General features: G+C 52.1%; 1 protein-coding gene across 4 annotated transcripts in view; it reads left to right on the top strand.

Moving 5' to 3' along the window:
* Nucleotides 1-2,071, top strand: part of FUBP3 (far upstream element binding protein 3) — a 47,907-nt gene extending 45,836 nt beyond the window's left edge. For all 4 annotated transcript variants that reach the window (XM_032478664.1, XM_032478666.1, XM_032478665.1 and 1 more), the window contains one exon: nucleotides 728-2,071. In XM_032478664.1, the coding sequence (XP_032334555.1) occupies nucleotides 728-736 (9 nt within the window). In that variant the 3' untranslated portion in view covers nucleotides 737-2,071. The remainder of the gene's footprint in view (nucleotides 1-727) is intronic.
* Nucleotides 2,072-15,127: the final 13,056 nt, after the last annotated feature.

Here is a 15,127-nt window from a genome sequence, read left to right on the forward strand (position 1 = left end):
CCCAGACCAAGTGCCGAGAGGCACTCAGTTTCTCCCTCTGGACCTGAGTCCCCAATAATAAATAGGAGTGCCACGCCTAGCTGGCCCCGGGCAGGCATGGCACTGCGAGTGGACTGTGGAGGCCGCTCCCCGGCACTGTCCTTGAAGAGGGCAGTGTGGCCAGGCTGTCACACTTGCCCTCAGCCAGTGGTGAGGGGCGGCAGGAGCGGGGCTGGGTCCTGGAGGCCTCTCCAGTCAGGCGCTGAGGACGGGTTTACGAATGCAGGGAAGAAGGCTGAGAGCTACCGCAGGCCGTATTTCAGATGACCTGATGCCAGTCAGGTCCCTACAGACAGCCCGAAGCCAGTCGGTCACCTCGCTGCCAGATTGACCCTCTGTGCCTGGGCCCGGTGGGAACAGGTGCCAGGCCTGGGGGTGACAGAGGAGAAGTGTCACTCGCTCCCCTCTCCCGCCCAGCATCCCTGTGGAAGGAGACACCCCAGAGCCTCCTGTGCAAGAGAGGTTTTGCCCAGGCCAGACCCCTTGAAGTGGTGCCAGGAAGGTGCTGGGGGGGGGGGGTGCACGTGTGCATGTGCGTGCACACGCAAGAGCACGTGTGAACGCCTGTTGTGGGGCCAAGGGGAGAGGGCGACGTGTTACCTCACTGCAGACAAAGCCCCAGATGCAAGGCCAGCACTTCAGAACCTGCCACCCACCAGACTGACTCCTCTCCCCCTTCCTTCTGCAGGAACAGTAGGACGGTGACCCTCGGCTCCTTTGCCCCTGAGATCATCATGAGCAAAACCTATTTGTAACAGGTTTTTAGATTTGCAAATTTTCTGAAGAACTTTTGTTCTGTGAAACACTATATTTAGATTAACAGAATTTTTCTAAAAATCGGGAAAATTAGTTACTAAAAATTGCTGATAATCTTTGTTTCGTTATTTTTGTTTGTTACTTCAAGTGTGTAAGCTCTGGGATTCTTTTTGGAGCAATACCTGCAAATTCAGGCACCAGAATGTGCCTCAGAGCAGTGACATTTCAACATGGTGTGTTTTTGTTCTGTTTTGTTTTGTTTTGTTTTGTTTTGCATGTCTTTTTATTTACAGTTTTTTCTGTTGCAACAGAAAGTGGCTTGGAAGTCTTAGGTGGTTTGTAACAAATTTCTTTTAAAAATTTTTTGAACAGTATTTAAATATTCTTAAATGTGTAAATTCATTAAATGTTTTACTTCTAATTTCTTGTATCTTGGCTGTCTGGTTTTATTGCATTTTTTAAAAAACTGAACTATTATGTATTGTAATTAATTATGTGAATTCTGAATTGAGACAGATAATTGTATTGCTGTCCACCAGGGATTGGGAGGGGGCATTTTATAGGGTTTGTATAATTTCTAGAGTTCTAAAGGGGTAATAATATAAAAGTGTGTTCGTGTGTTTAGCAGACGTTTTTTAATGTCTCCATTACCAGTTGCAATTGTGTATCTAAGACCTCCAAGCTTGTTTTAAAAACAAAACAAAAAACCTTTCTCTATTCTCTCAGAATATAAATACTGTTATTTTTAATATTAAAAATAAATTCAGTATAACTTTTAACAAACACTGTGGAACATTAAACCGCATAAAAATGTAGTAACTATTTTTTAATTCCAAGGTGTTTTTTGCTTTTTTCTTTTAAATATTTTCTTAATATTTGTCAAATTAACTAGATGAATAAATAGTATTAACCACAATATGAATTAAATAATTTTGATTTAATAAAAGGGATATGATTTCCAGTGTTTACTGTAGTGTATCTTGTACAGATAACATGTATTTTTAAAGGAAAGAAAAACGGAATTGAAGATATTTTTTCCTGCATTTTTCAATTGACCTGAGGGACATTCCGTTTGAGATGTACTGAAGTTAGAGTTTCTGAGGTTTTTTTCTCCTTGTTTTCCTTATAATGCTTGAAATGTCTAACTATTAAAAAAGGCAATTGGAAAATGTTATGCATGATGTTTTAAAAAAAAAAGTGTTCTTTTTATTTGACTGACAATTCATTTTACACTCTACGTAATAAAATTTCCACAAGGCATCTTGTGGGCCGAGTATTTGCAGTCTGTTTGCTTTCTGTCCGCGTGTGTCCCCCCACCCCCACCCCGCCGCCCTTGCCCGCCGCCACCACCACATGAGCCCGGCTCGCAGGTTCCCAGCCCCTCGCCCTGCGCTGCCCCGGCCCCACCTAGTTGGAGCGCCACCAGCTACGTCGCCATCATTAAGCTAATTTTCTTTGAATGGCTTCGTAGAGTCTGACAGTTTGTCTTGAGAGCCTTGGTTACCATTCGTCGCTCTCACCTGACACATCTACGTGTCTCTTGATGTGGATGCGACACCAAGAAGTCAATACCGAGTTTCCTGGCGCAGAGGTGCTGTCATCATAAGTGGAGCTGGAAGATTCATTGAAGGGAGTCCCGGGAGGCGGTGGGGATCGGCGCACTTTCCTGTCCCTGAGTCAGCTCGGCCCCCAGGCCGGGGCGCACCCAGCCCGGCGATCCGGTCTCGGTCTCGGCCTGATGGGCCGGACGCGTGGCTGCTGCTTCTGTCCCCGGTCTGCTGCAGCTGCCCGCGGCCGCGCCTGCCCGGGTGCGGGTGCTTGTCCTCTCAGCCCCAGCCCCGCCGTGCTCGCTGGCTGGCTGGAAGAGCTGGACAGAGCCAGCAAATGTGCTCGTTTTGTTGTTTTCATTAAGGAGACCAAAAGAGGGTGTCTTTACCCATGGGCTGACACCACTGAGGGTCCTGTGGTTTTGGGACACACGGGGACAGTGTGGGCCCTGGACTGGAGGGTCATTGAGTAAAGGAGATGAGACTTCGACTCCTTTTTCTCCTGTTTGCTTTCCCGTTGATGGAAGCGACTGGCTTCGAACACAACGCTCTACTTTAATACAGGCCTCTGCCCTGCCTTCGCCGCCAGCCATCCATGTGGGTCATCCAGTTAGACACAGTGCTGCTGACAGGACCCCGTGTAGAACGCTCCTTCTGGCTGCTCGTGCTCGTGTGCTTGCAGCTCTGGTCCTGTTTCTTTTTTCTACCCCAGGCTCTTAGAGGAGGGGAAAAACGCATCTGTGGCTCCTTTAGGCCAGAAAGGGGTGTGGAGAGCAGCCCATCTGCAGCCGTCCCGAGGCCTGGTGAGAGCCGGAAGACAAAAGGGAGATGTGGCATCTTTAACTACACCTCTAGAGAATCGAGTTTGACGTTGAGAAATTGAATAGTAAAAGCCACTTGGAAAGAAGGAGGGGGTCGAGCAAGAGGAGGGCATAAACGCTGATGATGGAAGGGGAATTAGGGAGAGGGCATTACAGAGAAGACTTCCTTCTAATTCATCTTCCAAGCTCTGTGCCAAAACAGCATTTGGCATGGTTCACAGGGAGCGATTGTGTGATAATGAACCCTAAGGTGTCCCTTAATTGAAGACTGAGCATTGCGGTTTGTGCCAAGAGTCATAAATGGTGCAGGCTTGCGGGAGGGTGCATTTTCTTAAATGTATCGGTAAGTACAGATTAGCGCTTGTCCCCAGTGAAATGCCCATACTATAAATTATGGAAATCTCTCTCTCTCTCTCTGATGCAACCTTTTACTGAGGGGCGGTGGGGCGGGGAGGCAGGGTGCAATACAGCAGGAGGCAGGGGGGAAAGTTTGCAAGCATATGAAATTTGGCCTCTCATTAACATGGCGCCCACGGAAGATGGTTTCATCAGCAGTCTGGTGTCCTGGAAGGCTAAAGTGCTTGAAATGTACCAGGTCCAGCGATTGTGCTCCATTAAGAAAGCTGCATGGTCATCACTGAAAGGACAGCTGTGTGTTTGGGGAGGCGGGGGGGCGGGGCGAGTGCCCAGTCTGTCTTCAGAACTCTTGCCCCGCCTCCCATACTCCGCTGCACATGCACACTTGGTCTCTGCTGACTGCCCAGGGTCAGCATCCAAGAACCAGCTGGGCTGTTCCCAACCCACCCAAGAGTTTGGGGGTGGGGAGGTCTCTAGCCAGTGTGCTCCTATCAACACCCCCAGCCTCTCCTCAGGTGGGAGGCGCAGTCTTTCCAGGGTCCCTGCCAAGTAGCGACCATCCACCATGTCCTGCAGCCCCCGCCGTCGGGTTGGCTGGGGTACAGGTGGCGTGTGGCAGGGCTTGGTCCAAGAGGGAGTTTGGACACCGTGGGGCCTCAGCTCCTAGCTAGCTGGCTACGGCTGCACTGTTTCCCGAGCCCCACTTCAGGCCCACTGGGGCCCAGCTGGGGTTTTTAAGATGGGCTAATGCAAATGGTCCTGATAGACTCTTCGAGATTAATGGCCAGAAAGTGGCTTGACACTCAATTCCGCAGGGGGTGCTGGTCCTGGGGCCGCATCCTGGGTGGGGCGGATGGGGAAGTGAAGACGCCCTGAAGCAGTGAGGATCGCCTGCTGGCCTTTGTCTGGAGGGACTTTTAGTAACATCTACAAAGAAAGTTCTGGCCCTTTCCAGGCATCTCCTTTGCTGAGGAGCTCCACACTAGGGAAAAAGGCAGGTCTGTTCTTCCCATTTTACAGATGAGGGCTCAGAGTCAGAAGCTAAGCCAACTGCCCTTGTCCTCACAAGCATGTGGAGCCGGTTCTGTGCCAAATTCTATGCTAGGACTTCAGTCCAGAGCATCATGATTGCCCACAGGGAGCTCGTGGTCACAGAGCAGGGACACTACAGTCACCACCTAGTGAGACAGTCGACAGGATGAAGAAACGGCCCTAAAAGTTAGCACTGCTTGCCAACCACAGGCCAGTCCCCTGTAAGTGCATCGCAGTCAATCATTCTCTGCAAATCCGTATCTGCAAATTCACCTGCTCACTAAAATGTATTTATAACCTTAAAATCAACACTCACTATACTTCTGTGGTCATTCCTAGCAAAAAAAAAAAAAAGTTGCCTGATGCACATGTTCACAGCTGAAGTGAACCAGGCAACCATCTGTCCCAGCTCATCCCCTAAGCCAGGCTAGCTTCCTGCAGTCTATTTAGTGTCATATATTTTGCATTTTGATGCTTTCTCTTGGTGCTTTTGCAGTTAAAAGGGCCCCTAAGTGTAGTGCTGTCTAATGATGTGCAGTACGGAGATATGCAGGCGTTAGATAAGCTTTATTCAAGCATCAGTGCTAGTGCTGTTGGCCATGAGTTCAATGTGCAGGAACCAACCATATGTCTTAAATAAGTTATCTTTGAACAGAAACACAGTTATGTGCTGATTGGTGGGTGAAAATGCAGTGACCCTGCACTTCCCCCAGGAGTGAGGGGTAGGTATTCACTGATCAGAGAACTGACTACATCTTACTTTCCTGGGAGAGCCCCACTGCTCTGGGGGTGCCCTTTAGAGATGAGCAAACAGGTTTTAATAGTTCTTGCCAGAATCATACCACAGTTATGTAGGCAACAGAGCAGGGCTCGGACCTCAGTTTGACTGTGAAACCTGCCCACTTTGCCACTCCGACAGAAATGGACGTGTGCGAGGGAATCAGCTCATTGTCCCCTGAAGTCCAGGCAGCTAAGCCAACAGGACAGATCAGCCCGCGAGAGGCAGGCAAGGCAACTCTGGGAAGAACCAGGAACCCCCTCCCACACACACAGATGTGTGGGTGACGAGATGACTTGGGCCAACTGCTGGGCGGGTCAAGGCTGCTCCATATTGGCCCACGAGATGACATTTAAGGAAGCCCTTCTCAAGTACATCAAAAAGGAATGTGTGAGCCTTTGTTCTCTCTTGCGTCAGATTCTCTAATCTTGACTTTTCTTGGCCCCTGAGCAGGGACCTGAGCTCCCCACCTGTCCCAGCTGTCCCTTACTTCCAGCCGTTCTGCTGCATTCAGATCAAGGCCCCCAAATCCAATACCTTCCATTCACTGAAGGGCAGTCAGGTGCACGCAGCAGCAGCTCTGTGTTTAACAGAAGGATAACGATAAAGTTTGGGTGCAGACAGGACAGGGATCATGGGTTTGTCCTGGGGTTTGACGTTATGCCACTAGGTCACCTGTCTGAGTATATTTACCAAAAGTTTCTTCCCTTCCTCAGTCAAGGGGAGACAGCTTCCTGCGAGGACATCCAGAGACCTGGCCTGTGTTCCCTGCTTGAATGGCTCACTTGCTCTGTGACTTGAGCAGATCACATCTCTTCATCTCCGTTGCCCTTCCCTGGGAGCTGTACCACACCAGTGGTTTCCTAATTGTGTCAGGGTTCTAGCTGACACAATCCAGCTGTTTGATTCAAATTCTAATAAAATCCATTAAATGTATTGAAACATTTTCCCTTGTAATTTTTGTAAAACGTCATGCACTCAAGTACGTCGTATGCTGGATTTCCATTTTTTTCAATCTGCTGGACTACCTTTATGCCGATTGCAGCCCTATCTTAATTACTATACCTTTGTAACGAGTCCTCCAGCCTTCTTGGTCTTCAAGGCTGCCCTGGCTATTCTCAGCCCTTTGCATTTCCATATAAATTGTAGAATCAGTTTACCAATCCCCTATTCCCCACAAAAATGATTTTCAAGCTGCTGGGATTTTGACTGGAATTGCATTGAATCTATGAGAAGGATCGACAACCTAACAATACTGTCTTCCAATCCATGAACATAATACATCCCTATCTCTTCTTTTGCGTAGTTCTTGGATTTCTCTCTATAACTTTAGTACTACTCAGTATAGAGGTCTTGTGCGTCTTTCCATTGATTCCTGGGTTTTTGCTGATCTGCTGTTCTCAAAAAAAATGGCATTTCTTAAATTTCATTTTTAATCTCTTTGTTGATAGTTATAGAAATATAATTTATTCTTACACATTGACCTTGATTCCAATGACCTTACTTAAATTCCTATTAATTCTTGTAACTTGTACATTCATTTGGCTTTCCTGTGTTCAGAATCATGTCATTTACAAATAATGATGGTGCCTTTTGGGGGGGTTCCAGTCCTTATGCTGTTTGTTTCTTTTTATTACTTCATTGCACTGACCAAGACAGCCAGTATGTTGTTGACAGAAAGTAGTCAGAGTGGCCATCCTGGTCTTGTTTGCCATCTGAGGGAACACTTTCAATAATTCACTATCAACTATGTTCATTGTACATACCTTTTATCAGGTAAGGAAATTTCCTTCTGTTTCTAGTTTGCCAAAAATTTTATCATGAACAGTTGTTGAATCTTTCCAAGGCTTTTTCTGCATCTACAAATATCATCACATAATTTTTCTCCTTTTTAATTTTAACATAGTGAATCACATAGATTGATTTTCAAATGTTAAACCAACCTTGCATTCCTAGAATAAACTTCACTTGGTTGTAAAGTATTATCTATCCTTCTTGTATGTCATTGGATTGATTTGCTTTTTTTGTTTAGGATTTTTGCATGTGCTTTCATGAGAACAGTCGACCTATAATTTATACCAAAATGTAACCCACTGGAGACCTGCAACATGTCCACCCATGCTCCTGGCTTAACTCATTTCCATCTGGGTGTGCCACCACTGTTCACACTCCTGATGAAGAATGTTTTCACTCTGGGCTGGTCTTCGAATTCAAGCCTACAGGTACCTGCTCCAGCAAGATTGTACCCAAACGTTCATTACTCAGTTTATTACTGACTTCCGTGATCAGTTCAATCCAGGCAAGACTCCAGCAAGCAGATCATCTCACCATGGCCAGGAGTCCTTGTGCAATTACCACTCACAACTAATGTTGCTGGAGCACCAGCCATATTCGAGCCTTGGCCCTGGATAAAGCAAAGCCACTTTTTCCCTCCCTGAGCTCACCATCCAGGAGAGGGGCACCCTTGCCCCTGGCAGTGGTTACTTAACAACTCAACTTTGAAACCAAAAGTTCTTTCTGCACCTTCTCTTTGAATCTTCTGAATCGGTTTTATTAAAGATAACAAGGTAAGCAGTTCAAATACTGTTGTCATGATCAACTGGTTATTTGTCTGAATCAGGGTCATACCCACACTGTGCAACCAATTCAGAAATAATGTGGATGTTGTGGCTACTTTGTCCCCAAACTCCTTCTGTGGAATCTATCATCAGCCTCACTGCTGTCATGGATTAACCAGCAAGTAAATATGTAAACTTGAACTCAATGGATGTACTGGGGATTGAATTCAGGACCTTGTGCATGCTAAGCACACACTCTACAACTGCTACACCCTTCCCCCAACAGCTGGTTTTCTAAATTAGCTTCCTTCATAAGATTTTGTATGAAGAAAGCATTTCACTGCTCACCAAGCATTTGAAGCCCCCACCCCCATCGTCTGGGGTGGAAAAGTGCAGTTTTTCACTTCATGGTGGAGACAGAGAACCAGCACAGCACCGGAAACGATGGGCCAGTGGCTCCGAGCACCCCCTTCACGAGAGCTATGGGGAAGAAGAGGACATTCCGACCAGTTGGAGAACAAGGAGGTGGGGCTTTTGTCCTTGAAATTCCATGGAGAAGAATTCTGCCACTCCAGCTGACATCTCATGGCATGGCCTGGGCACCACGGAAGTGCCTGGCTTGCTCAAGAAGCATCAGCACCTTGAGGGTGACACCAGCTGGGTCCCCTTCAGCCTCTCAGTCCTCGGAGAGGGCTGGCTCAGTGCAGGTTCTCAGTAGATGCTGGTTGGACTAAATAACCTTTAATGAAAGTCTCCAGGACTGTAAGCTACTAGGGTCGGGCTGACATTGGAGAACATGACACTCCCTTGCTCAATGCTTCAAGCTCCGGGTCCAACCTAGCACACTGTGGGCGTATGTTTAACATGTGCATAATCAAAATAAATACATGATGATTTGAGGTGTCCAGAAGCCTCCAGAATAAATACAACTTGTGACTCACTGGACAGCTGGAGCTGCACATTTTCCCTTCGTTTTAACTACACTTTATTTAACTGGTCTTCAGATGAGTTTGTCTTCCCTGACTGTCCAAAGTCTACCTCTGGACAAAGAAGAGGGGAGAGGTGGAAGTGTGTAAATGAATCTAAAATAAGAACTCTCCAGCCAGCCCCATTTAACACCCATTTTCTGACACCTCCAGATTCTCAAGGATCAGGCTTGCCTGGGGGCACTGGGATATGATGGTACAACCCCGAGGGCTTGCTTCTCTGGTTATAGAGAAGGCAGAGGGGCCCAGGCTTGGAGGACACGCGTGACTCACACAGCCTACGTTTCCCCCACTGTAAAGTGGGGTGAATGTCGGGACACCTCTTGCCAAGATGCTGTATGAGCTGTTGACAGTCTCATGTGCATGTGCTTAACCCAGCACAGCACAGGGGCAAAAAGAGCTCTCGAAGTCCCGGAGCATCACCACTTCCTCCTCTGTGCTGTTGACAGTTTGGGAGCTAGGACGGCAATGGAGATAAATGTGTGGCAGGAGAGGCGTCTCTCTGTGGATGGGATACTGACCGGAGGCACGGAGGCCCAGGGAGTCTGAGGCCCTGACTAGGGCCAGTGGGAGAGAAAGGGCTTGAGCAGGCCTGGCCTCCAGCACTGGGTCCCTCTGGCTTAGGCTGTCCCACTGGCTGTGTCTACTCAGGTGGGAGCATCTGTGGCTGGGCCTCAGCCTCTCTTCCCACATCCTGTCTGGGCCCCAGGGTTCAGAGGTTCTGGGCCACCTTTGCTTGTTGGCTGTGCCAGCTTGACAGGGGCTGGAGGTCCCCAGATGCCACTCTGCCAGGACACAGAGGCTTCCCTCCTGCCGCCCAGAGAAGGTAAGCAAGTCTTTGTCCTTCAAGCTAATTCATACCATCATGCCTCCATCCACCCCTGTCATTCTTTCACTGAGCATCCAGTGTGTGTCAGGCCCCAGAGCTGACCCTGGAGACCAAGGAAGATTCAGGCAAGGTCCCTGCCCTCGAGCACTTCCCAGTCCAATCACCCAGCTGCTGGATGGGGCAGAAGGGACCATGGAGTTCATCTCCACACACTTCAAGCCTAGTTTCTCCACAGCAAGTGAAAGCTGCTTCCCTGACCAGTGGAACAGCCTCTTAGGATTAGCAGACAGTGCATGGGTGCTCCTGTCACTGTTCCTCTGGCCTCAGCAGCCCCAACCAGGAGGCTGTATAGAACAGTGGTAAAGGCCCAGCCCTGGGAGCAAGTTGTCTGAGTTTGAGCGTCAGCTCTGCTCTTTGCTCACTGTATGTGATGGGCATGTCAATGAAACTGCCCCCTTCTCCTTTGCCTGTGATGGCAGGACTACAGCAGCCATCTTGTGACCATGAGAACAAAGGAAAGCTCAGGCCTTAAGTGGCTAAGCCAAGGCTCACAGATGCCAACTTACCTCTACAATCTGTTATGTGAGAAAATAAACCCCTTGTTACAGCAAGCCTCTGAGGTCAAGCCCACTGTTGCTTGGGGCAGAAGTGTTCCTGAGTAATACACTTAGCTTCTCTGTGGCTGTTTCTTCTCTGGTAAATGGGTGATCATAGCAGCTACCCAGTATGTTGGGGTGAGAATCAACTAAGAAAATCCATGTGAAGTAATTAAAAGTACTGATACTTAGTGAGTGCCCAGCAAATGTTAACTATTTTATTAATGTTGTTGTTTTCATTCCAACCACTTTTTGAGACATGGACCAGACCACAGACTCCTTAGCATACTGGTCAACATCTTTAGCATACAGTTTTCAATGTCCCTTTCTAGGCCATATTTGGTACTCACTTTCCTACTTTCATTTTTTCCCAAAATTTCAAGCATGGCCACATGTTACTTTTAAATACAATAAAGTTGCTAATGTTTTCCATATATCAAGTACATTCTCTGTCCTGTGAGATTTTCATGCATGATGTCTTTTATCCCTCAAGAAAGCACTCCCAGTGAAGGTTCTAGTGTTATCCCCATTGTACAGATGAAGAAACTGAGGCTCAGAGATGGGAAGTGAGTGCTTTGAGTCAAAGACAGCACCTGCTGGAGTCAGGACTGAACTCATCCTCAGGTCTCTGGGGCCTGGAGCCTTGTCTGATGGGCCCAAAGGACCTATCCATGTGGGGCCAAGTGATAGTATCAGGAATGACAGCCACAGTCATCCCTTCAGTGTGCGCTCACTCACTAGGCACATCAGGCTTTATGAGACAGGCAGGGTGATTGTTCCCACTTTACAGATGAGCTCGAAGCCACTTGGACAGAAGCTTCAGAACCAAAGAGGTGTCAAAGCCACCAGGCTCGTCTGGGAGAGGCTGCCACCACCTCTGGCCCCACCAGAGTGTACCCCCACCCTGGGAAGCTGGGGGAGAAAACAAGGACTCGGCCTGCCTTGGTCACCTGGGTGCCCCTAAGGCCTTGTACAGAGCTTGACATACATAGGCTCTCAATAAATATTTGTGGAACAAAGGAATGACCAGGGCCTCTGGGATTCCCTATGAGGCAGGAGATGGTGTGAAAGGCAGGTGGGGGCGGCTCAGAGCAGCACCTTTAGGGCACAACTCCCTGCCCAACCCCTCTGCTCTGGGGACATCCCAGGCGGAAGGTGAGCAGGTGCAAGGGCCAGGAGATGGTGGAGGAAGTCCAGCACGCTGAGTACGCATGGTGGGAAGGACCTCTGGAGAAAGAAGGGGCTGTGAACGAGTCACGGATGGTTCCTTCTGGTTGCCCCTAGACTCCCTGGAGGGGCAGAAAGTTGGTAAGGATGAGGGGCCAGGCCAGAGGACCTGGAAAAAGATGGGCAGGGAGGGGCACCACCCATCTTCCACCTACCCCACGCACCTCATTCTCTCTTCATCCTTCCTGCCTGCTTTTCTCTGCAGCCCCCCGCCCCCCATGCCCCACCTCTGTGTCTGAGTCACCTTCATTCCTCCCCTTCCTGCCTCTCTGCCATTGCTCTCTCAAAAGTCTCCTCAAGCCTCAGTCTCTTTTGGAGTCCCTGCATCCACTTCCTTCATTTCTCTACGTCCTTGTGTCTCCAAGTTTCAGACTGATTTTTATCTGGATCTTTCCATCTCGGCGCCTCTTTGCCTCAGTCTCCCTCTGTCTCCGCCCTCACTCTGCCCCCAGAAGCCTGTGCCTTCTCTCCAGCGATGCCGCGTCTCTCTCTCCTGGAGTTCCAGCTTCCCCCGGTGTCTCATCCCTCCGTCCCGCCGCATTGATCAGCCAGGACTTCGGCGCTGGCATCGCTGGGGGCCGGGACGTGGGCAATGTGGGGGAAGGTTCCTGGAGGCGCCGGGGAGGGGGCACCTGGGCCCCTGCGCCCAGAGAGACTCGCGTGCCAGTCACCTGCCAGCCCGGCCGCCGGCTCTGGGCCGACGTGCTCGACGTGGGCGCCCCGGGGCGCGCCTTTGTCTCTCCGGGGCCGCGAAGGCTAATTAGATTGAAGGAGGGGTGATGTCCCTATTCACGGCACTGCGGCCGCCACTCTGCCGGGCAGCCCCGCGCTGGCCAGCCCGAGTCACGTCTATTGAAACAGTTTCTGCGGCCCGCGTCCCCCACCCCACTTCGATAGCAGTCGCTCCTTTGTATGCGCGGGCGGGGGGCCCCCGGAGCCCTGAACCGTCCTGCGGGAAGGAGGGACGGGGCACACGGGTCCCACGCGAGGAAGGAATTTCCCTAGGCCACGCGGGCGGAGGGACCTGAAAGACTGAGACTCAGACAGCAAGAGAGAGAAAGAGGAGGAGGAAGCCTAGAGGGTGTGAGAAGGCTGGAGAGGGAGCCGGAGCGCAGGCGGAAAAGGAGAGAGCTCAAGGGAAGGAGGGAGAGGAGAGAGACCTGGATGGGGGCGCGCGACGGTGGCGGCGAGCGAGCGGAGGAGGGAAGTGCCAGGAGGAGACGCGAATCTGCGTTCGGGCGATGAGGGGCGGGGGCTGGGGAGGACAGGGGGAGGGGGCGAGAAGCCACCGGAGGCAGCCGGACGCACGGGGACTACGGGACGCGCGGACTGCGCGGGGGCCCCGCTCCCGCCGCGGGGCTAGAGCGCAGGGGGCCGGGGGACCCGGGTAGGGGGTCGGGGCACCGGGCGTCCACATTCTTCGCCTTTTCTTCCTCGGGCTCACTCCGACCCGACCGATCGATACCTGCGCGGGACCTGCCCCCGCCGCTAATATCTTTTTAATGAGTTCGCGGGGCTTAGAGAGAGAGCGATCTGCCCTCCAGGGTGGATTTTCCCCTGGCAGATGTTTCGGGAGGAGAAGGCGCGCGGGGCCCTCGGGAGGGGGAACAAATCTCTCCCTCCGAGGGGCGAGGCAGAAGACTTCTAAAGTTCAAAAGAAAGACGGGCTTTCACTCGGCCCCCAAAAATGTATTTCCCGGCGGACAATGGGCTCCTTTCTGCGCCTCTCGGGGCCATCAGGGCGGGAGGGGCGGGGACCCTTGCGCCTTGGCCTCGCCTGACCGACCTGCGCCCGTTTCCACTCTAGCCACGCCGCCGAGCGAGAGAGCGGGAACCGGGAAGCCGGCCTCCGCTCCCTGAAGAGCGCTGTCCTGACCTGGGCGCACCGGCGAGAAAGAAAGTGCCTGGCGAGCCGGGCCGCGGGGCCTGGGGAAACCCTGGGCTGCCCCTCGCCCGGTGCCCTGAACCTTGCGGGTGTGGCCGCTGGGCCCGAAGGAGCGCGCGCAGGTGCCCCGAGGGGAGGTAGGACAGGTCTCCGGGCTTGGGCCGTGGCCCCCGTTCTCTCGCGCTCCGCCCTCCGCGAGGCAACAAGTAGAAATGAGCCAGCCTCCGGCGGCCGCGGGACACTAGATTTCTCTTCACCTGCCCAGACAAGGCCAACCCCCCCTCGATGTTCCCCTGCCCTTGCCACCTCCCCCTCCCCGCGTGCCCCTCAGTCCGTGGGTCCGTCGGCCTGCCGCCACCTCCCTCTCTCCACTCTCGTGGGCGCTAGGGAAAAGGGGAGCCAGGGTTATGAGGATGACCTCCGAAGAGCCGTGGCCGATTGATTCGTTACGCCCGGAGCCCGGGCCGCGTGAATAGGGGTCTGGGCGGCGGCGGCGGCGGCGGCGGCGGGGATAAAGATGTTCTCCCCGCAAGGGGGAGGGAGCGCGGGGCGGGAAGCGGGGCCATTCACTCCTGGCCCGACCCCTCGGGAAGCCCCGCGGAAGAAAGGGGGCCGGGGCCTATTCAAGTCCTACGAGCCTCCCACAATGGACCGATATACTGGGGGCCTCTCTATTAACGCCCATGAATATTAAAAAGATCTCGGAGCGGCGGCCCGCGGGCGCGAGGTGGGGCGGCGCCTGGGAGTTCAGGCCGGGCCTGGGCTAGAGGAGGGGGTTTGGCGCGGGCACACTCCGCGCCTGGGTTCCGCAGAAAACGACACGGTTCATCTGCGGAGAAACTCCAGAACGTGCAATTATTTCCCTCCCAGTCTCAGGCAGGGGAGATGCAAGCGCAGGGGCCTTTCTCCCCAATTCTAACAGGCCCTGAGACTGGGGCTCTCTTTATAGGTCCCCCTTTCCCTGGGGCGCGGTCGAGTGTGTCTGCGGCTATACCAGAAGCACAAAATTTGAGAGCGCAGTGGAGACGCTTGGGGCCGACTTCGTTTCCGCCCCGACCCCAGCGCCAATCCCTGGGTTTGCGGGTCCGGGAAAGGAATAGGGCTCCCCGCCATAGTCCGAGCCCTCGTCCTTTCATCTTCTGACCCCGAGCTGAGATCCAGGACCCAAGAGCTGCTCCCCAGGACAGAGGGACCACGCAGAGCTGAGTACTTTTCTCAGTGGGGTGTAACCTGCCCAGGAATGGATAAATTCTCAGGGCTCTCAAAGTGACCTGACCCGGAGAGACAAGGCGGGAAAAAAACCTCAGTTCACAAAGTCCAACCCAAACCATTTGACACACAGGGACACCGAGGCTCAGAGAGAAGGGCCATCTCAAGGACGCACAGCAGTCCTCATGCCGCCTCGCTCTCTGGGGGTCGCTGAGGATGGTTGCTGGACTTGGGAACTGATCCCGCGGTTCCTGGTGGCTCTCCCTGACGTAGTCTCCTCCGCCCCTGGGCACATTTTCCCCTCCACCAATTCTTCGTAGAAGCCGAGGTTCAGACGCCAGTAAAGCTCCCAGGCCCGGACTCTGTCCGCCCCCTCGGACGTGAACTCTCCGCTCAAGCCAGAGTCATTGTGACTCTCCGGCAGCGTCTGGAAGAAAGTTGAGGCTCCAGGACCCTAACCCACAAGCTGTGCTCGCTCCTCCGCAGCTCTGCCCTCTGCTGGTGCCA

This window comes from Camelus ferus, chromosome 4 (assembly GCF_009834535.1).
Source record: "Camelus ferus isolate YT-003-E chromosome 4, BCGSAC_Cfer_1.0, whole genome shotgun sequence".
Taxonomy (NCBI): Eukaryota; Metazoa; Chordata; class Mammalia; order Artiodactyla; family Camelidae; genus Camelus; species Camelus ferus.